At 46.6% G+C, this 23,823-nt stretch overlaps 1 protein-coding gene across 1 annotated transcript in view; it reads left to right on the top strand.

The window, feature by feature from the left end:
• The first annotated feature begins 8,388 nt into the window (after positions 1-8,388).
• Positions 8,389-23,823, top strand: part of mybpc1 (myosin binding protein C1) — a 77,262-nt gene continuing 61,827 nt past the window's right edge. Inside the window, exons 1-4 of the mRNA XM_052029789.1 lie at positions 8,389-8,485; positions 12,986-13,045; positions 16,374-16,478; positions 19,694-19,842. Of these exons, the coding sequence (XP_051885749.1) occupies positions 8,389-8,485; positions 12,986-13,045; positions 16,374-16,478; positions 19,694-19,842 (411 nt within the window). The remainder of the gene's footprint in view (positions 8,486-12,985; positions 13,046-16,373; positions 16,479-19,693; positions 19,843-23,823) is intronic.

The following is a 23,823-nucleotide window of genomic DNA, read 5'->3' as shown; positions in this document are numbered from 1 at the left end:
AAACCTATGCCCTCTGGTACTTGATATTTCTACAGTGGGGGAAAAGACTATCAACCCTATCTGTGTCTCTCATAATTTTATAAACCTCTATCAGGTCACCTCTCAGCCCCTGATGCTTCAGAGAAGACAAATCAAATTTGTCCAACCTCTCTTTATAGCTAATACTCTCTAATCCAGGCAGCATACTGGTGAACCTCTTCTGCACCCTCTCCAAAGCCTCCACATCCTTCCTGTAATGGGGTGACCAGAACTGCACATGTGACCTAACAAAGCTTTATACTCAATGCCCTGATGGATGAAGAAAAAGCAACGCCTCATGCCTTCTTTACCACCTTATCCACTTGTGTTAGGCTGTGAAGTTGCACCCCAAGATATCTCTGTACATCAAATCTTTGGAATTTTCTACCCAGCAGGCTGTGAATACTCAGTCATTGAGTAGATTTTTTTCCTCAGGAAAGGAATGAAAGGATATGGGAATTGAAGGTAGTTTGATGGGGAGTGGCTGGACATGCAATTTGATTGAACGGTAGAGCAGGCTACTCCTGCTCTGAATTATGTTCTTCTGAGCAGGGAAAAAAACTTGCTATCCATGCAGTTGTTCTGTGTGACTCCAGACACAGCAATAAGGACAATTACTAATCGCCCTCTGAAACCACACTGGAAGCTATCCTTGTTCAACAGTTAAGGATGGCAATAAATGCTGGCACACCAGTGATGCCACAAGCCACACACAAAGTGCTGGAACAACTCAAGAGGGTCAGGCAGCATCTGCGGAGGGAAATGAAACAGTCGATGTTTCTAGTGAGGCCTTCATCTGGACCCTTCATCTCCAATCCTGATGAAGGGTCTTGACCTGAAACGTCAACTGTCCATTTCCCTCCAAAGATGTTGCCTGACCCACTGAGTTCCTCCAGCATCTTGTGTGTTGCTCCAGGTTCCAGCATCGGCAGTCTCTTGTGTCTCCAGTAAAGTCCCACATCCTGGTAACGAGTTTCACAGAAAATCTCGGCTCTTCACCTTTTATGATTTGCGTTTCAAGGTTTTTTTAGTTCTTGTTTTCTTTTCGACACACACCCAACGAGCCATGAGCTAAAAACCCCCAAACTAGAATGAAGTGATCTCAGTAAAAAATCATCACTTCGCACTGTCAGTAATACCAGATGGAGAAAAGTTGACTTACTTTACAATTGTGTGTCCACCGGTGCTGATCAAACAGATGGCTGTTTGTGAATAAATAAAATAATTACACTGGTGACCAATATATTTTCAGAGCAGAAAGAGGATGTTACCACTGAGCCCAGCAGGCCTGAGTGGACCTCGTCCTGTTGGTACGCCCCAAACTTCATTAACCCTTTGTGGAGCCAAGTCAGAGTACAGCAGCACACCTCGCTGTGTGCCACTACGTTTGACTAACAGGATTCCCATCTGTTTTACTAACAGGAGTCCTCTCTGTCACTGGATGAAGCTGGTGTTTCTCCGGCTTGTTTTGCTTGTTCTTCACATGTGTCTTCACATCTCACAGCATCCGTCAGACCTTTACACTGTGGAAATCAGCTCCTGTTTGCAAACAAGAGTGAAGGGATATTAACCGCACTGAATGCTCGATCCTGGTTCAGTTGTCTCTAACCGTGTATCGGATTCTTTTTATCACACAGGTTAATGCAAGGTTTGCAGACTGATGTACCTTTTGATTTAGTGTCACAAGTGAAAGATCAGGCAGAGGGTAGAAATCCACTTCACTGAGAGAGAACAGAGATGTTTCCCACCTGTTGTACCCCCCCCCCCCCGATGCTGAGATCATGGAGCCCAGTTTTGGGAGGGGAACCCAATGGATACTCAATGCTCAAGTGCTCGTCCAGTCCCAGTGGCCACAGCTGGAATCAGAAAACGTGGAGAAGTTCAAGGGCTGAGGATGGGAAGGAGAGGATTCGCTACTTAAAACGAGAGTGATGATTTTCACTTTATTACCTGCCTGGACAGTGAACTTACCTGCAATTCCATGCAGTGCCAGACCCACAGAGGGAATTTCTGTTCCCACAGCTGAGCGGACTCTGTTACAGCCTTTAGAACCACTCCCAAAGTATTGGAAAATCAGGCACGTTCTCCAGTGGCAAGCAGGTAGCCAGCTGATGGTTAAAAATCCAACATGTGTGACTCCTTCCTAGCTCCAAAGACAGGTCTGACTTAAGACCTGAATAGACGGCATTGATCCTGAAGTTCAGTTCTGGATTTACTTTTCCCCCGAGTTTAACCACAGAAGGAAGTAAGGACCGTTTCAAAGTGACTCCAGGCATGTAGTGTGAAAGGTCCTGGTATTCAGGCTGAGCATCCTCTGTTCTGTTGACCTTCACCAATAAGAACATAAGAAATAGGAGCAGGAGGAGGCCATCTGGCCCATCGAGCCTCCTCCGCCATTCAATAAGATCATGGCTGATCTGGCCGTGGACTCAGATCCACCTACCTGCCTTTTCCCCATAACCCTTAATTCCCCTACCATGCAAAAATCTATCTAACTGTGTCTTAATTCTATTTAATAAGGTAGCCTCTACTGCTTCCCTTGGCAGAGAATTCCACAGATTCACTACTCTCTGGGAAAAGAAGTTTCTCCTCATCTCCATCCTAAACCTACTCCCCTGAATCTTGAGGCTATGTCCCCTAGTTCTAGTCTCACCTACCAGTGGAAACAACCTTGCTGCCTCTTGTCTATCCCTTTCATAATTTTATATGTTTCTATGAGATCCCCTCTCATTCTTCTGAATTCCAGTGAGTATAGTCCCAGGTGACACAATCTCTCCTCATAGGCTAACCCCCTCATCTCCAGAATCAACCTGGTGAACCTCCTCTGCACTGCCTCCAAAGCCAGTACATCTTTCCTCAAGTAAGGAGACCAAAACTGCACACAGTACTTCAGGTGCGGCCTCACCAGTACCATGTACTGTTGCAGCATAACCTCCCTGCTCTTAAATTCAATCCCTCTAGCAATGAACTCTCTGAATTTGGGTTAAGGATCCTCCATCACGAAAGTAGGTGAGTGGGCCACAGGGACCCCCATTCAGGAAGTGCAAAGCCAAACTCCCCAGGCACTTGCAACAAAGACCCTCCAGCTTCTTCTTGAGAAGGTTTGTTTTGTGACAGGTGGACAGTGAACTATCAGTGTCCAGGCTTTGGTTAGACCTGTGGGTCTGGGTGATGATACCGGTCCTAGTGCCTGTGGCCAAAATCACAGCGGACTCAAGGCTGTTCCCAATGTATAGACTGCTCAGCAGCTTATGGAGAGGGGGCAGGGCCCCAACCGTGAATAGGGACGAGGTATCAGACAGTTTCCACCACTCCAATCCCAGCCTAGTGAAAACAAATCCTCATCCAGAACCTCATGAACCCGCTGCATGTACCCGTTTACTACCCACTAAACTCACTGCAGCAAGTTGAGGCTGGTACGCAACCTTTTAATTGGGAAAGTTAACTTCCTAAGGTGTCTCCTAGAAAGGGAATAAGTAAAACGTATTATTCTTGCATGTAACTAATGCTTTTCGTTTTTACTTTCATCTTTCTTGCCCTCTATTTCTCTTTCTGAAACTGATTTGAGTCTAAGTCACATGGTTTCCTTCCCCGTGGATCAATCCTCCAATCCCATTGGTTGAGGAAGTCCACTGTTGCTTGCCTGTTTTACTGGGTTTGCAGACTCCCTGTTCCCCTTGCCGTGGTGACACCAGCTCACACTCCCAGCAAATTACACCTCAAACATTTTCCCATCTGCGGGTAAGGAAGAATATTTCATCCAGTGCAGAAAGCCACGGGAACCATAAGTGTTGTCGAACTAATAGAAGTGCCCAATACCATGGTATAGAGCATATTCTTTTCTACTGAGGATTATGGGTAAGAATAGCCACCATTTAAATCTGTGCTCCTTGGTGCACATGATATCTGTTCATTACAGGGTTAGCAGATCTTACAGTGTTATTTGTCAACCAGTTCTACAATCCACCTGGTGAACATCAGACAGGGCAATCATGGGTGGTCAGTCCCTCTACTGCACTACTGGCATTTGGGATTTATACTTGGATGCTTGAGCATTGAGAAAGGACAATTATAATGTCCCGGGAAGAACTGGAGTCATCCATTTTGGCTTTCATCCAACTTGGGAAAGAATGCAGCCTATCCGAGGCAAAGTTTAGAGAAATCATGTTCAAATCAGGGAGGATGCTTTTGCTCTGCTCTTGGCTTGCACATAAAGGAAGGCTCGCCAGCAAACATAGCTGCACATCAGAGTGCTCCCAGCGACTGTAGCAGGCAGCGACAGAATTCCTGGGGCACTGGACAGCATTAACATTCAGACTAATTGCTTCCCCCATCTACCCTCTTGCCTGCCACCTTGGTCCATTCAAATAATCATCAGGTGAAGGAATTAGCCAGTAGAATGCCCACATATCACATTTGTGGCACGTCACACGATGTACCCCACTTAACCTGGCCCAGTTATGATGTGCAGTTCCTCCACAGTAAGGTAAGTTTCACCATCTTAGACTAAGTAGACCCTTGTGTTAATCTGGTCCCCACCAGTTGACACATGGTTTGGGGACTGAGTGATAATTTAATTTCTGCCTCTAGAAATATTCTCCCCAAATGACTTCCGATTTATACTTAAGCTGTCACCTACCCTGCCTGATGTCTGTGCTTGTGTATGTGGGTATTTGAGTCTAAATGTCTGTGTGCATGTGTGCATCAGAGTCGGATTCTGAATCAGATTTATTATCACTGACTTAAGAAATGTGTTGTTTTGCGGCACTTTTTTTTGCACTATTTAGTTATTTTGTAATTTATTGTAATTTTATGTCTTTGCACTAAACTACAAAATAAATAAATAGTGAAAAAAAAGGAGTAACGAGGTGGTGTTCATGGGTTCATGGACCATTCAGAAATCTGATGGCGGAGGGGAAGAAGCTGTCGTTGAGTGTGGATCTTCAGGCTCCTGTACCTCCTCCCTGGTGGTAGTAACGTGAAGAGGGCATGTCCCGGATGGTAATGGATACCACCTTCTTGAGGCACCACCTCTTGAATATGTCCTCGAAGGTGGGGAGGGTTGTGCCTGTGATGGAGCTGGCTGAGTCTACAACTCTCTGCAGCCTCTTGCGATCCTGCACATTGGAGTCTCCATACCAGGCGGTGATGCAACCAGTTAGAATGCTCTCCATTGTGCAGTTGTGAGTGTGTGAGTGAGTGTGCAATATGTATATTTGTATGTGTTTATCTGTGTGTGTGTATGTGTGTGTGTGTGTGTGTACATGTGTCATGTATATATCACCTGTAAGTCCATGTGTATTTTGTGCCGTTAACTCTCCAAAGGCCAGTCAATGCCTTCAGAACATGCTCCTGTTGCTGAGACGGAAGAAGATCAGTCAAAGCTTACACCACCATCACCAACAGGAGGTTAGACATCGTGTGACCAGTAACAATGTGCGTGTGTGTGTGTGTCCCTATACTGTGACATCATGGATTAACTAATTACTATGGTGTGACTAATTACATATTACAGTGAAAGTGAATGTTAGCTGCTTATTTTTAAGATTGAATTACATTTATTCATCTTCAGATGAATAAATTTGACCAGATTGAAATAATTATTTGCTGGGTCAGACCCTCAATAAACCTTAAATAAGATAAAAGTTTTATTTATTTCATTGGAGGTTTGAGGAATTCTTTATCCAAATGTCCTCTGCACTATGACTTCTGATAAATCACTTGGAGGACTGAGCTGCCCAAGGGTGACAAAGAGGGACATATAAGCAGAAGGCTTCATCCAATGGATTAAACCGGTGAATCGTTCCGCTTCCCATGCTAAAGTTTCACAGTCATCAAGTTGTAAATCAAGTGATTTACAATGCTGCCTGGGCACCTCTCTCAGAGGACCACCCGATGGAAGAGGTGGAGGCAATGTCCATCTATCTGTGGCTGGTTTCCACTCCGAAGAAGGTGGACTTGTTGTTGAAGGACTCTTGGATGTAAACTGGATCTGAGGAACCAACAGAATGTCATTGGGAGTGTTTGTCTACCAGGCGTTCGATGCCAGGGTGGAAGGCTGTTGAAGAATTTTCACCAGAACTTGATCTTCTCTCTCTCTCAAATTAAAGCAACTTGCATGTAGAGAAGTGGGGAATCCATTAGCAGCACATTCTGGTGCATCGAGTCTTCCAACTGTCTCTGGACTGCAGCTGCAGTTTGATTGACGGGACAGATGGTGACACAGGAAAGTCTGGCACAATGGCCGGGAATGAGCAGTCATGACCACAGTATATTTAGTGACAGTGAGGGGATTAGGTTTTCCCTGCTTAGAGCCATGCCTGGACACATAACTTATGTTTATAATAAGGTTAGACACCTGACCATGTAATCAATTGGCAGCACAAAGGTAAAGATTGCAAGATTAGGGGGACGGTCATTAATGACAGAGGCGTGTGGGAACTTCTAGCAGAGGGTGGTGAATCTCTGGCATTCTCTGCCCCTGAGAGCTATGGAGGCTGGATCGCTGGGGCGATTTAAAGAGGATGTAGATAAGTGTTTGGAGGATTGGGGAATTGAGATCCATGGGGAATTGGCACGGAAGACGAAATGACACCTGGAGCAGATCAGCCATGTTGAGAGGTGGGGCAGGCTTGGGGGGTGTGAGTGACCCTCTCCTGTTCCTGTTTTCTAACCTAGGACCAATCTTGTCTGACATAATGATGTTTTAATCTATCCAACATAAACATGGGCCACCATTTGTGCTGGCGACTATATCTCCACACATGTTGAGTACAGTCGTAGCTGTGGGAGCTGTAATACAAATCATTAATGAACAATAACACTCATTAGACAAGAGTGTGAAATGAGAGGGTTTTGTCTTTGCCTGTTAGATTAATCTGAGAGAATCATCTGATAACAGTTTATAAGATTGTGAGGCAGAGGGAGTGTAGACAGCCGGTATCTACTTCCCAGGATCAAAATGTCTGACACCAGAGGGCATGCATTTAAGGTGAGAGGAGTAAAGTTCAAAGGAGATGTGTGGGGCAAGTTTTTTTTTTACACAGGAAGTGATGGGAGCCTGGAACGGGCTGCCAGGGGTGGTGGTGGAGGCAGATACGATAGAGGTGTTTAAGAGGCTCTTAGAGAGACCCATGAATACGCAGGGAATGGAGGGATGTGGACACCGTGCAGTCAGAAGGGATTAGTTTGGTTAGGTATTTAATTATTAGTTTAATTAGTTCAGTACAACATTGTGGACCGAAGGGCCTGCCCCTGTGCTGTACTGTTCTGTGTTCCAGTCCCACTGAAGACAACAAAGTCCAGAGTATGGAGCCAGACTTTGGATTCTGCTGTCTTCAATGGGACTTGGCAGGGAGAATATAGAACATAGAAGCACAAGAACAGGCACTTTGACCCACCATGTTGTTCTGAACTGAGTGCAACCAATGACTGATCACCACAACCAAAGGCCCCTTTTCTCCCTCTTAGTATCCAAACAATCTAGGGACTCTCAAAATCAAAGGTGCAAATGGATTTTTGGTACAAAGGCTAACACAAAATATTTACTTATGCACAATTCTTCTGTTGTTAAAATAAGAATGAAAGAAAGAGGCAGAGACCAATCTTCAATTGTGATATTTGCTTGCTGTGAACTAAAATCTTGAATCAATGACACAACTTAATCACTAGAGTTCATCAAATCTCTCAAAAGAAATGATTCGTGCACTCCTGTGCTCTGCGTTACATTTACAATAGCATTCACTTTTTTGACTTCTGTGTGTGTTTGTTTAGTGTTTGTGTCCGTGCATTGTTCAAAGGTTGCCTTGTACACTGTGTGTTTGCAGAGGGAGAGGCAGAGGTCCCAGCCACCAATCCCCGGCCAGGTAATGCTTATAGAACATCTACTTGCGAATCCTTGCTTGGTGACATCAATTAGCGGGCAGCAATTTAAAACAAAACTCTATTGAGATAATCTTAAATCCTCAGCAGATTGAACTGATGTGTTTTCCCCAATTATAATTCTTTTCTTTTAGCAGAAGGAATCCCTAGTGCTCAGCTCTCCAATGATACCCAGGGTAAGTATTGCTATAACCACTCATTCTCATTATGTAACTGGGCAAGAGGAGCCCAGTGGGTTAAAGTGAGGAGATCTTCCATCCCCTTTAGAATGTGACTGGGGAAGCAAACACTTCACTCTCCCCCATTTATTGTTTAAGTGCTGGGTGACGAATCGTCCAGAGCCAATTGGCTTGTTTCTCTCAGCCTGCCTGCACGAGGCTGTGCTAACATGTAGGGCTAACTGCTGCTTGCTTACGTGCCTTGGCACTAGTGTCCAACCCTGCCGCGGCAGCTTGCTTGCATTGGAGCAGCACTGGTACTTTAGAGGAGATGCCAAGGGGAGGCCAGACCCTCAGCACAGAGGAGGAGGGGTTCTGTGTGTGTGAGACAGAGCGGGACGGGATTGGATGGGACGGGTCACAAGCAGGTGAGGGCACCAGGGGAGTCCCAGGCTACTCCAAGCCAATGACAAGGTTGGAGGCCCTTCAGCCCACCACGTCCATGCTGGCAGCACCATCAGTCACAGGAGCAGGAACAAGGCCTTCAAGCCTGCCCCACCATTCAGTGTGATCGTGACTGATTTCCCCTGACCTCAACTCCTCTTCTGTGCCATTTCTCCATACCGCTCTATTCCAGGATCTACCAAATACTTATCCAGCCCCAGGCTAAGAGGAGACCTGGTAGAGGCTTATCAAATCATGAGAGGGATCGATATGGTAGACATTCTCCCAGGCTGGAAACGTCAGATGCTAGAGGGTTTGATATTTCCATGCCAGAAATTTAAAGTGAGAGGGGGCAAATTTAAAGGAGATGTGTGAGGCAGATTTATTTACACAGAGAGTGGTGGGTGCCTGGAATGGGCTGCCAGGGGTGGGGGTGGAGGCAGATACGACAGTGGTGTTTAAGAGGCATTTAGACAAGCACAAGGACAGGCAGGGAATGAGGGACGTGGATCATGTGCACCTGATATACCATTTAAATTGGCATCAGGGCCAGCACAGATGTTGAGGGCCGAAGGGCCTGTTCCTGTGCTGTACTGGTTTGTTTTCTGTGTTCTCTGTGAGGAGAAATGCCCATGTACCTCAGTTTTAAATGACGGGTCGCTTATCTTGTAGATATGAATCTTCCACTGGTGAAAACTTCCCAACATCACCTTTGCATTCCTCGACTCCCTGTACCCCTTCAACTTATTCTCTCCCACACATACCCATCACTTTTGCCATTCACATAAACTGGAGTAATTTACAGCAGCCAATTAATCTTCCTGCATGTTTTGGGATGTGGGAGGAAACCGGAACACCCGGGGGAACCTCACGCAGTCACAGGGAGAACGTGCAAACTCCACACAGACAGTGCCCAAGGTCAGGATCAAACCTGGGTCCCTGGGGCTGTGAGGCTGTGGCTTTGTGATGGGATTACTGGACCAGACTGGAACAGTATAAATAGGAGTCCCATTATGAGAAATAACACAATCCCCAAAGTAAAAGCAAGATGCTGGAAATCAAATTTCAGAAAGAAATTCAGGTAAATAAATTCAGCCTCTGTTGTGTCGCCCACTCTCATGATGCAAGTTGAACTCTTTTTCTGAACTACTGTTTCATTGAAGTCCTTTATTGCACATGAACTTCCACCCGACATCTAATAGATAGATATAGATATTTAGATATTTATTTATTAGATACATGTACATCGAAACACACAGTGAAATGCGCCTTTTTGCATTACTGAGAATGTTCTGGGGGCAGCCCACAAGTGTCTCCACGCTTCCAGTGCCAACATAGCTTGCCCACAACTTCCTAAACTGTACGTCTTTGGAATGTGGGAGGAAACCGGAGCACCCGGAGGAAACCCACGCAGACACGGGGAGAACATACAGACTCCTTACACACAACAGCCGGAATTGAACCCGGGTCGCTGGCGCTGTAATAGCGTTACGCTAACCGTTACACTACTGTGCCAGCCTCACTTAAATGAAGAACAATCATCGTCTGGGCAAACTATAGGAGGATATAAGGGAAACCTCCTTGGAGCTAGAAGAATGAGGGGTGACCTTTTCCAAACATACCAGATTCCAAGGGGTTTAACAGGGAGATGTTGAGATGTAACAATGGGACAAGATAAGAGCTTGGCCATTTAACACTGAGGTGTGTAGAAATTTTTTCACTCAGAGGGAGGTGAATCTCTGGAATTCTCTACTCCCCAGGGTGGTGGAGACCGGATCATTGGATATATTGAAGGTACAGATGGAGAAGTACTTGGAAGATCGAGGAATTGAGGGTTAAGGGGAACTGGCACAGAAGGGGAGTTGAGGCTGGCGTAGATCAGACATGATTGTCTTGAATGATGTGGCAGGATTGAGGGGCCGAGTGGCCTACTCCTGCTGGAACCTGGAACTTGGGACCTTTAGGGGCAGTGGAACCAGAGCTAGTCAGGGCCTGGGAATGCAATTGAAGAGAGACAATAATTAGCAGGGACATAGGGTAAGAGTGGGGGGATGGATCTGAATGGAAAGTTTTACAGGGTCCAGCACAGAACTGATGAGCTGAATCACCTCCTGCGTTGTAACAATGCTACTGATCTATCAAATTATTGTAATGGTTGGTGTTCTGTGCAGGCACACAATCCTACCTTGACTCTATGACTTATTAAACCACAGCTGAGACCACAGTTTGTAAGTGGATTTAAAAACTGACAGAGGATTTGTAGTTGGTCCCTAGGCTCATGCACTTTTCAAGGTGTTTCCAGTGCACTTGTACTCTGGCAGTTTCACTGGATCTCTTCCTAAGTTTGTTCCCCACACTGTCATCTTGCATGGTTCAAGTTTTAAATGAGAGATGCATAGGTTTCAATATTCAGGTCCTATCTCGGATCCTGCTTTACTGAGGGCCCACTATCATGTGTGGCTCGGTTCTAGTCTGTTCCTGCCAAAACCAGGCAGCCTCCGATAACTTCATATTCCTTAGATGTTTTCCAAGTGCGTTCAGTCTGTTAAGTATTTCATTTTATGCAGAAATCTGTCTGCTAGCTTCTTCCCACCATTGTCACTAACACTTAAATACTTACTGGTGATAGGCATTTTTATATTCAGAGATAAGGAAATAGTGGAATGTTTTTGACTTCAGATAATCTGAGAGTTGCTGGCAAAACAGTGCAGGTTGCCCAATCTTAATTGGCCTCCAGATGGTAGTAGCGAGCCACCAATTGAACTGCTTGGGTTCATGAGGTGGGTCAGAATCAGGTTTATTATCACTGACTTACTGTGAAGTTTGTTGTTTTGCGGCAGCAGTACAGCTTAAAGCCATAAAAAATACAATAAATTACAAAATAAATAAATAGTGCAAAAAAATGAATAACGAGGAGGTGTTCATAGGTTCATGGACCGTTCAGAAATCTGATGGCGGAGGGGAAGAAGCTGTTCCTGAATCGTTGAGTGTGGGTCTTCAGGCTCCTGTACCTCCTCCCCGATGGTAGTAATGTGAAGGGGGCATGTCCCGGGTGGTGAGGGTTCTTAGTGATGGATGCCACCTTCTTGAGGCACCGCCTCTTGAAGATATCCTCGATGGTGGGGAGGGTTGTGCCCGTGATGGAGCTGGCTGAGTCTACAACCCTCTGCAGCCTCTTTTGATCCTGTGCATTGGAGCCTCCAGACCAGGCGGTGATGCAACCTGTCAGAATCCTCTCCACCGTACATCTATACAAATTTGCAAGATATAGAAGATGCTCCCACAGTGCGAATGGGGAAGGATTCCCACGGTGTTTTGCTAAGCTGTGTAATGCAAGTCAGTGAAAAATCAACCATAGGGAAAAGTCAGAGATGTTCCATGTGTTGTACAGACTGGGTTACATTCTGGGAGCTCTGCGCAGAGTCCTCAACATGGAGGGGCCTGTAGATACACAGGGTCCTAGCTCAGTTTTTAAGTTCCCCCATACGTAACCTATAGATATCACAGACCACTTGTGTAGGTGCACCCACCCAGTCAAGGACCTGCCCCATCTATGGCAGAGTCTGTGGTTCCCCCATTGGCCTCAGCAGTCAGCTCAGAAGGCACGGATCCAGAGTGGGAGCGAGTCACCCTCCATCCTGAGTGATCCTCGAAGAAGGATTTCTCAGGACCCAACAGTCATGCTTCCTTCAGCAAAACAAAAGGAGTTAAAGTTAGGATAGAAACTGAGGATGGAAGTAAAATCGTTTCACTTTGATCAGCAGGTCCTTTTTGGTTCTGAACTTCACATTAACTTTAGAGTTCATTGCCAGAGCCACAAATTCCCTTGTAACAGGATGGAACAGGAATTTCCAGAAATGAAAAGATAAGATTTCTTTATTAGTCACGTGTACATCAAAACACACAGTGAAATGCATCTTTTGCCTAGTGTTCTGGGGGCAGCCCGCAAGTGTCGCCATGCTTCCGGCACCAACATAGCATGCCCACAACTTCCTAACCCGTACGTCTTTGGAATGTGGGAGGAAACCGGAGCACCCGGAAGAAACCCACGCAGTCATGGGGAGAACGTACAAACTCCTTACAGACAGTGGCCGGAATTGAACCTGTAAAACTGTAAAAGCATTATGCTGACCACTACATGACCACTACACTACCAAGACTTCTCTTTGAGGTTCTGTTGAAACAAAGAGTCCTGGAGAAAAAACCCTGGCGCTATTGTAATATAGTGTGGCGTTCAAATTTCCTTTAAGCATTTATCTGAATCATTTTGTAGAAGTTTTGGCTGAAATTGATTAAGAAACCAGCCCCGTCTGACGTAGGGTGGGGATCGACGGACTGAGCAACCGGTGAGGTGTGGTGGAGTGGACGGGGGTGGGGGGTGGGGGGGGGCGGAGAACGGTGTGAGAGATCATGTGATCTCAGCCTGTGGGCAGCCCGTGTTAATTCTGACATTTTCTGTGTATCTTGAACATTCGTTTGACCAGTATCTGTTTCCAAAACAGACGAGAAGCCTCCTGATTCTGCCACAGCGAGGAAGGATTCGGGTATGTCTCTGAACCCACCCAACACAACACATCACCACACTGGCAACATAGATGGCAATGCATCCTAGAATTGGCACTGATTCAATTCACACATTTCCCATGGATTCAGTTGAAACATGGTGCAGGATGTTCTCCGTGTAACTGCACTGTGGAGTATAATGGAAGATCACTGGGACCTGGAACATCTTTACCGTGGCAGTCAACGCTCTAAGCTGAACCAAAGCATGGTATGTGACAGTGTCAGCCTAACCTCCTGACACAGCTTCTTAAGGTAACAATGATCCCACCAACATTAAAGTAACAGTTACACATAGTGGCCAGTATCCAGAAACCACACACAACAATATATCAACACCACACAAATACCCCTTTAGAAGAAAATAAAGAGTGAGCCATGTAGATATATATATTCACATTAAGAATTTATACAATCTAGCATGTTCAATAATGACCTTAAGGCATGTTCATATTTCTCAGCCTTCTGAAAACTCATGCCATTCCTGTCTTCTGCCTTAACCTCATTTTGGCTTAACATAGAACGTAGAACGTGAACATAGAACATGAATGTAGAACGTAGAACATAGGATGTAGAATATAGAATTTAGAACATAGAATATAGGATGCAGAACGTGAACGTAGGACATAGAATTTAGAACGTAGGATGTAGAACATAGAATATAGAACATAGAAGGTAGAACGTAGAATATAGAGCAGCACAGCACAGGAACAGGACCTTCGGCCCACCATGTCCGTGCTGACCATGATGACAATCCAAACTAATGCCATCCACCTGCACGTGGTCCATATACCTCCACTCCCTGCCTGTTGATTTGTCCATTTAAATGCCCCTTAAATGTCGCTGTCATATCTGCTTCCACCACCACCCCTGGCAGCCTGTCTCAGGCACCCACCGCTCTCCGTGTAAAAAAGAACTTGCCTCACACATCTCCTTTAAACTTTCTCCCTCTCACCTTGAAGCTATGTCCTCTAGTGTTTATCATTTCCACCCTGGGAAGAAGACTCTGCCTGTGTACCCTATCCATACCTCTCATCATTTTATAAACTTTGATTAGGTCACCCCTCAGCCTTCGATGTAGAGTTATATAGCATGGAAACAGGCCCTTCGGCCCAACTCATCCATGCTGACCAAGGTTCCTTCCTGAGCTAGTCCCATTTGCCTGCGTTTGGTCCATATCCCCCTGAATCTTTCCTGTCCACGAACCTGTCCAAATGTCTTCTTACTGTACCCGCTTCTACCATTCCCTCTGGCTACATGTTCCTCATACCCACCACCTTCTGTGTGAAAATCTCACCCCTTGTTCTGAAGGAGACACTCCCTCAGGACCTTCCTGTCGGTTGTACATCTGATCATTTTATTCATGGACAACCTGGCCCGCAACTTCCCCCAGACCCTTTGGAAAGGCCTGTGCACTTGGCATACTTCTTGCCCCTCCCCTTTCTACATTGTGTCAGAGGCCCACATTATCCACAAGAACCCGGCTATACTAATCCAGTTTACCAGCCCTTGGTCTGAAGCCTAGTATGTGTTGCCAGTTCAAGTGCTCATCTACATATTTCTTCAATGCTGTGAGAGTCTCTGCCTCCACCAGCCCCTCAGGCAGTTCCAACCACCCTCTGGGTGAAGAATTCCTTCTTCAGATCCCTTCTGAACCTTTTACCTTAAGTTTATACCCTCTGGTCTTAGACACATGAGAAATGGTTTCCACTGTCTACCCTACCTCCGTCCCATCCTGTACACCTCCATCAGGAACCCCCCCCTCAGCCCCAAGGAAAACAGACCCAGCCTCTCCAATGTCTCCTCAGAACTGAAACACTCCATCCCAGGCAACACCCCGGTGAATCTCTTCTGCACCCTCTCCAGTGCAACCACATCCTTCCCACAGTGTGCTGACCGGACTCCTCAGTGCCCTTCTGCTTCACCTCTTGCCTTGTGGACTTCATCTCGGCTTCCCTCTTACACATTCCCCATTGGTCAATTACCATGACAAGCCAATGACAGGCGGAGGTGAGAGGAGGCCTGATCGGTTTATAAAGTGATGGGAGGCATAGATAGAGTCGACCGTCAGAGTTTTTCTCCCAGGGTCGAAATGTCCAATACCAGAGGGTGTGCATTTAAGGTGAGAGGGAGAAAGTTCAATGGAGATACGTGGGGCAAGTTTTTTTTTAACACAGAGAGCGCTGGGTGCCTGGAATATGCTGCCAGGGGTGGTGTTGGAGACAGATACGACAGAGGGGTTTAAGAGGATCTTGGATAGGCACATGGATGTACAGAGAAGGGAGGGATATGGACCTTGTACAGGCAGAAGGGATTAGTGACATTAGCTTAAATAGTTTAGAACAGCATTGTGGGCCGAAGGGCCTGTTCCTGTACTGTACTGTTCTATGTTCTATGTTCTATTCCCCCCTCAGCCTCTTTCTTCACCAACGCATCACAAAGTTGGCCCTACCCTGCCTGAGTGACAGCACTGAATCAGGGGTCTTCCAGCCTCGATCACCGGAGCGTAGACCCCCCCCCCTCTTTCTGGCCGCTGAGAGCTCCTCAGAGCAATGTACACGTGAGCAGAAATATTAGGAGCAGGAGTAGGCCACTCGGCCCATCAAGTCTGCTCTGCCATTCAATAAGATCGCGGCTAATCTGACTGCAACCCCAACTCTCTGCTCCCGCCACCTTTCACTCCCTGTGTCTGTCCTGTCAGTAAAACAGTGTTGTCACACCACAGGGCCAGAGTCATCTCCAACCAGCGCAAGTCACAGTCCTTGGGGATGAGGCTGGATGCTAAAATGCTCTGAGATTCATCACAGGCAGAACGTTCAGCCCCTCAAACCTGTTGCACCATTCCACAGCGACCTGGCTCCCCTGCACCTTAACCTCAACCTCCAGCTGTTTGACACGTGACCCTGAATCACCGCTTCCCTTTGCTCACCTGGCACTCCCAGTGAACCACATCTGCACCTGCAAATTGTTCCTTTGCTTAGTTTCTGCAGACGGATGCATTGCCACCTAGGCTGGCAGTCCCTGCGTGATTACTCACGTGTGAACCTCAAACCGTTCTTTTTTTATATTCCATCCAGGTTGGTGTCGTGTAACACGAAATGGTCCTTTGTCATTTTCATCCGTGTCATATTCCATAACCAACATTACCGTGACTGAAACTGGATCCTATCCCATGGCTAACCCACGTTTTAACAGCACAAGCTTAAGGAGCTTGGAAGAGGAGAGCATAAAATAACCAAAAGGCGATATTTCAGTATTACCTCTGTGTACTGTGCAGACTGTAACGGGCTTTCTTTTACTTTACGACTGCAGTGTGGTCCTGTGGAGAGGGATCTACAGAAGAGGCTGAGAAACTGGATGATTCCAAAAGGTCGACTCTGTTCATTGAGAGGCCCCAGAGTGGCACTGTCACTGTTGGTGAGTTTCCAGTGCTGGGTTCTAGAGTCATAGAGCGATACTGCCCTTCGGCCCATCACATCCATGCCGACCTCTTTGCCCATCTACACCAATCCCATTTGCCCACGTTAGGACTGTCTCCTTCTGTGCCCTGCCTGGTTAAGTGTCTGTCCAAATGCCTCTTAAACATGGTGTTTGTATCTGATTCCACCCCCTCTTGATGGATTTGATGAGGAGACCTCACCCAACTAAATAAGTTGGTTCACTCTCAACAGCTCCTGCTTATCTCCTGGGGTTTTTGCTCCACTTTAGCCCCTGGTGTTATTAGCTGCAACTGATCCCTCCAGAGGACACTTGCCAGAAACTTCGACCCAGAGGACGTCCACTCTTTTTATCCATTCAGCTGTACATTCTCTTGGTTGCTTTGCTTACAGTTTTACTCCCACCGGTCAATTACCCTGACGAGCCAATCCGTTCCCTTCCAATCCTGTTGTTCCTCACACCAGAACATGATGGGCAGCAGGAGACCCTCTCAGAACATAGAACCAGTCTGATCCTTCGGCCCAACACGGTCCATGTTGTTTACCTGAGCTGGTCCCATTTGCCTGCATATGGCCCATATCCCTCTAAACCTTTCCTATCCATATACTCGTCAAAATGCCTTTTAAACATTCCCTCTACCATTTCCTCTGGCAGCTTGTTCCACATATCCACCTCCTTCTGTGTGGAAAACCTGCCCCTCGGACCCCTTTTAAATCTTTCCCCTCTCACCTTATACTTTCTAGTTTTAGACTCCCCTGCCCTGGGAAAACAGACTGTGACCATTCACCTTATCGATCCCCCTCATGATTTTATGAACCTCTATAAGGTCACCCCTCAGCCTCCTTCGCTCCAGGGAAAACAGTCCCAGCCTGTCCAGGCTTATAACTCAAGCCCTCCAGTCCCAGTGACATCCTCGCAATTCTTTCCTGCACCCTCTCTCACTGCCATTTCCCCATATCCCTTAGTAACTTTGGTGGTCAACAATCAATCAATCTTGGATTTAAAATTAACAATTGAGCTGGCATTGATTGACATTTGAGGAAGCGCCTTAATACATGATATAAAGATAAAGATTTCTTTATTAGTCACATGTACATCGAAACACACAGTGAAATGCATCTTTTGTGTAGAGTGTTCTGGGGGCAGCCTGCAAGTGTCGCTATGCTGACTTGGATGAGATTGTAGGTGGTCTGGTTAGCAAGTTTGTAGATGACACGAAAATTGGTGGAGCTGTAGATAGCATGGAAAGTTGTGTAAGGACACAGCAGGACACAGACCAGCTGGAAAGTTGGGCAGAGTTGGTGGCAGATGGAATTTAACCCGGAGAAGTGTGAGGTAACGCACTTTGGGAAGTCAAATTCTGGTAGGACATGTAGAGTAAATGGCAGGGAACTCAGGAGCATTGATGTACAGCGCTGTAAGTCCATAGCTCCTAAAAGCCGTGACATACTTGGATCAGATAGCGGCAAAGACATTTGGTGGGCTTGCCTTCATAGGCTGAAGAATTAAGTATAAGAGTTAGGACGTCATGTTGCAGCTGTACAAGACATTTGTTAGACTACAGTGAGGGTATTCTGTCAGTTCTGGTCACCACACTGCAGGAAGGATGTGGTAGTGACAGAGAGAGTCCAGAAGAGATTCACCAGGACGTTGTCTGGAAAGGAGGACTGTGGTTATAAGGAGAGAATGGACAGGCTGGGTTCATTCTCACTGGAATGTAGAAGACTGAGGGGTGACCTTATAGAGGTTTACCAAATTGAGGGGCATAGGATAGATTAGTCTTTTTCCCAGGGCAGGGGTTCTAAAACTAAAGGGTATAAGTTTGTGAGGGGGGAGAAATATAAAGGAGATCTGTGGGGTAAGATTCACACAGAGGGTGGTGAATATCTAGAACGAGCTGCCAGAGGAGGTGGTGGAGGCAGATACAGTTACAATGTCTAAAAGGCACTTGGACAGGTCCTTGGAAAGAAGTGAGTCGAGGGATATGGGGCTAATGCAGGATCACTGAAGGGAGGCATTCGGCTGTGGTCCAAAGTACTCATTTCCATCTGTGGGATTCAAGGATCGTTTGATTTTCTGGTCTGTCCACTGTCCTCCACGGCCTTCAGAGTCAGGACATCAGCTGCCCACCTTGTCCGTTCTAAAGCTTCCAGCCAACAGCGGGTCATAGTAACAGGAGAAGCCATTCGGCCCTTCAGTTCAATCCTGCCATCCAGTTAGGCCATACTGGGCCAATAATTAATCCTATCTTTCAGTCATTGCCCCATATCCCCGATACCCTGACCTATGAACATTGAAAGCAGCAGTCAGGTTGAGAGTTCCAAGACACACTACACTTTGGATGATGAAATGGCCAGAAATTCATCCTCAGTTACACACCAAACCTGCCTTCAGTGAGCCTGTGGGTTGTACTCCACTTCAACTGACAGAACCAAACTTCACACGTGAGTGCAAGTAAAATGTTGCTCATTTTACGCATGCAACCAATTTCTACCGCACATCCTAACTGAAGGATGCAGCCTTGTTCTGTTTTCCCCAGACCTCTACTGAACTTTCCAATGATACTCCTCTGAACTGTCTAACGTCAAACTACTTCTAAATTGCAGAAGGCTCCACCTTCCCTGATTTGTCCAATATCATGCCTATTCCAAATAAATCGCAATCTCTGAGTTTTCCAGTGAGATCATTTCTCTGAATTGCCTGATGCATTGCTTCTTCCCAAGTGGCTATCCGACACTGAGCCAAAACTCTGACGGTCAATGTGAGTACTTGGAGCAGTGAAGGAAAAAACCTGAGCAATTCTTCCCCTCCTAACCAAGGGTACTGATGGCAACCCCTCTCCGCCACCCTGGACGAGACCAGCCCGATTGGAGGTGGACCCTGTGATCTTCCAGACCACTGTGGCTCAGCAACTCACTACCTCCTGTCAATCGTCAGCAAGCTCTTCACTTGACCCTGGAAAATCCTGTTCCAAACAGCCTTCTCTTGCACCGGGCTCCTGATGCTCTCACATAAGCAAGTAAGAAACAGGAGTAGGCCACTCTGCCCCTCTAGCCTGCCCCACAATTCAACATAATCATGGTTGACCTGCCCCGGGTCTCATCTCTACTGTGCCAGTTCCCATGGCCCTCAGTTCCATGATCTTCCTCTTTAGATACCCCCAGTGATACGATGTGTACATTTTCTTTCTGAAGGTGGGGACATCACCTTTGTGGCAAAGGTGGAAGCCAAGGATCTACTACGGAAACCAAACGCCAAATGGTTTAAAGGCAAGTGGCTGGACCTTGCAAGTAAGGCAGGGAAGCATCTACAACTGAAGGAATCCTTCGACAGAATCACCAGGGTAAGATGGTTGTCGGTTTGTCCTATTGATTTCTGTTTCTCATGATATCTTTGTAAAGTGAAACTCCTTCTTGGTGTCCTCACCAGTATGTATCCCACAACCACTGTCTGGTGAGAACATTAGAACACAGAACATAGAACAACACAGCACAGGAACAGGCCCTTCGGCCCACAATATTGTGCTGAACTAATTAAACCAGTAATTAAAACCCTAACTAAACTAATCCCTTCTGCCTGCACGTGGTCCATATCCCTCCATTCTCTGCACATTCATGTGCCTTTCTACGAGCCTCTATTGTATCTGCCTCCACTACCACTCCTGGCAGCCCGTTCCAGGCACCCACCACTCTCTATGTTAAAAACTTGCCCCGCACATCTCCTTTGAACTTACCCCCTCTCGCCTTAAATGCATGCCCTCTAGTATTAGACATTTCCACCCTGGGAAAAAGATACTGGCTGTCTATCCCATCCATGCCTCTCACAATCTTATAAACTTCTATCAGATCTCCCCCCAGCCTCCGCTGCTCCAGAGAAAACAATCCAAGTATGTCCAAGCTCTCCTTATAGCTAACTCTCTAATCCAGGCAGCATCCTGGTGAACCTCTTCTACACCCTCTCCAAAGCCTCCACATCCTTCCCGAAATGGGGCGACCAGAATTGGATGCAATACTCCAGATGCAGCCTAACTTATAAAGCTGCAGCATAACTTCCTGACTCTTGAACTCAGTGCCTCGACTAATAAAGGCAAGCATGCCCTATGCCTTCTTTACTGCCCTATCAACCTGTGCAGCCACTTTCAGGGAGCTATGGACTTGGAATTGTTTGTGGGATCTTGCTATGCAAAGTCTCCCCACCACGTTTCCAACATTACAACAGTGGCTGCAGTTTGTAAGTGCTTCATCGGCTGTAGAATACTCTGGAACGTTCCAACAAGGTAACGTAGCGATGCACGTCTTTCTGTTTATGTTGTTAACGAAATACAGGGGGATTCCATTAAGTTTCTGTTAATTCTGTTAAAACACACTTGGACAGGTCCATGGATAGGATAGGTTTAGAGGGATATGGGCCAAACGTAGGCAAATGGGACTAGCTCAGGTGGGCACCTTGGTCAGCGTGGACCAGTTGGGCCGAAGGGCCTGCTTCCATGCTGTATTACTCTATGACTCTGATATTCATTCAGAAGATGTGGGATAGGATTGGTTTTTAAGTATCAGAGGACTCAATCACTCAAATTTCCAGGGCTGGGATTTGAACTCATGATCTAGGTCTCTGGTTTGCTCCACCAGCGTGCTTAATGTTCCGTTCAGACCACCTCAGAGCACCTCACAGCCAATGAATCACTTCTGAGGTGCAGCCACTGCAGGGGAATTGGCAGCATCCAACTCAATCACAACAAGCTCCCACAAAGAGCAGCAACAGAACATTGAGTGAGGGGTGGCTGTTGATTGGGACAGAAAGAGCAACACAGTTCCTAATTTTGACCAGTTGAAGAAGAAGCGTCTTCTCCTGCAGAGTGTTCAACATTCCAAGGATGCTGCTCCATTAGTGGAGGGAAAGGGTGGGGGGAGTTATCACAGTTAGAGGAGCCCGCCCCCATCTGCCAGTGGATGAACCAAGTCCCCACTTGAGGGTAGACCTCTTCCTTCTGCTTCTACGGCATTCTGATCTCCTGTGGGGCTGAGGACCTTTGTCTCAGGGTCGTTGTTGGTCTCTAGTCTTTCTGCTTGGAAAATTACAGCTCAGGAGGTCATTCAGCCCGTCATGAATGTGCTAGTGAAAAGACCTCTCTAGCCTCATCCTACTCCCGAGTTCTTGCTCCATAACCCTGTGGGTTACAGCACGTTGACTGCACGCACAGGTGTCTCCAGTCAGTGTCTCAATGAGGTCCAGACCCCCTGAGTGAAAAGATTTCTTCTCACCCCACTCTGCCAGTCACGTATGCCCCTGATTTTGACCCATTTGTGAAGGGAAATGGAGTGAGTTTGAAGAGGGAATTGACAGCTGAAATTTTGGGGTATGAAAGGGTGTGTCGTGCACAGCGAGTTCTCCTGTCTGGTGTCTGGAGTAGCAGATTACTGTCACTCATTCAGTCACTTAGACGCACGGAGTGGTGTTGGTATTGGTCGGTATTAGTTTATCATTGTCACATGTATAGAGATACAGTGAAAAGCTTTTGTTTGCGTGCCATCCGGGCAGATCATTCCATACATAAGTACATCAAGAGGGTAAAAAGAAAAACAGAACAAAGAATATAGTGTTACAGTTACAGAGAAAGTGCAGTGCAGGCAGACAATAAGGTGCAAGGCTATGACGAGGTAGATTGTGAGGTCAAGGGTCCATTTTATCCGATGGGAGAGGGGAGAAGAGGGAATATCCAGGGTGTGTGAGGTCATTGATTATGCTGGCTGCTTTCCCAGGGCAGCAGGAGGTGTAGACAGAGCCCATGGAGGGGAGGCTGGTTTGCGTGGTGGACTGGGCTGTGTCCACAACTCTCTGCAGTTTCAAGCATCAAAGGAACACAGCTGTTTATTGTGGCAATTAGTCTTCAACTGAGCTACCAACACAGTGTAAACAGTGTCACGGGATACAACTGGCTGACAACTCATCAACTTTACACGAGTGCTTTCCTCAGCAGGCAATGGTTATACACCACGGGACAGAAAGGGACAACACAACTCTGCCCGATACATCACGGGCACATCCAGACCCTGAAAGAGGATCCCAGGAATAGGAACATACACATTAGCAGAGGAAAAGCCACTCAGCTTCTTCAAAAACCTCTGCCATTCAATGAGACCGTGGCTGATCTGATTATTGGTATTGGTATTGGTATTGGTATAATCTCCACATCCTTGTCTACCCATGGTAACGTAGCCATGGAAAAAGGCCCTTTGGTCCATTGAGTCCACACTGACCATCAAGCATCCACTTCCACTGATTCTATTTTATTCTCCCACATTCCCATCATTGTACCTGGATTCTACCTCTCACCCACAAGCTGAGCAATTTACACCGGCCAATTAATCTATCGTCTCCACTGGGATGTGGGAGGGAACTGGAGCATTTGGAGGAAATCCACTCAGTCACAGGGGGAACGTGCAAACTCCACAAAGGCAGCAACAAACACTCTGACAAACTTCTACAGATGTGCTGTTGAAAGTATCCTGACTGGTTGCATCACGGTCTGGGACGGCAATTTGAATGCGCAGGAACATAAGAAGCTGCAGAGAGCAGTGGACTCAGCCCAATACATCATGGGCACATCCCTCCCCACCATCGGTAGTATCTACAAGAGGTGCTGCCTCAAGAAGGCAACATCCATATCAAAGGTCCCCACCATCCGGGCCATGCCATCTTCTCGCAGCTACCATCGGGCAGGAGGTACAGAAGCCTGAAATCTAGTAAGTCTTTCATTGCACCTTGCATACGTGTACTTGTGTATATGACGATAAACTCAAACATAAACTATAGACCCAAGGTCAGAATTGAACCTGGATTGCTGGATCTGAGAGGAAACAGCTGTGCCACTGTGTACCCTGAATCTTTCACCTCCTTGCTCAACAAGTATCCCCTACTTCTGCCTTAGAATTATTCAAGGACTGTGCTTCCACTGCCTTTTGAGGAAGACTGTTCTAAAGACCCAAGATCCTATCAGAGAAAAAAAATCAGTTCATCACTCTGTTAAATAGGGATCAGTGACCTCTAGGTCTGGATCCAGCTTCTCGATTCCCCACCAGCGGTTCCCCCTCCCCAAACACCTTCCCTTCTTACCCCAGCCCTGGAGCTCCCCCAGCAGGTGTTACGGAACCTGCAACACTCTGTCACATCTGCAAATTGGTAAATTGGTTTACTATTGTCACATATACCGAGGTACAGTGAAAAACTTTGTTTAGCATGCCATCCATACAGATCATTTCATCGCATCAGTGCATTGAGGTAGTACAAGGGAAAACAATAACAGAATGCAGAATAAAGTGTTTCA

Source organism: Pristis pectinata, chromosome 15 (assembly GCF_009764475.1).
Source record: "Pristis pectinata isolate sPriPec2 chromosome 15, sPriPec2.1.pri, whole genome shotgun sequence".
In the NCBI taxonomy this organism is placed as follows: domain Eukaryota; kingdom Metazoa; phylum Chordata; class Chondrichthyes; order Rhinopristiformes; family Pristidae; genus Pristis; species Pristis pectinata.
Note: the sequence above shows the minus strand (reverse complement) of the source record. Positions and strands in the feature narration are given on the sequence as shown.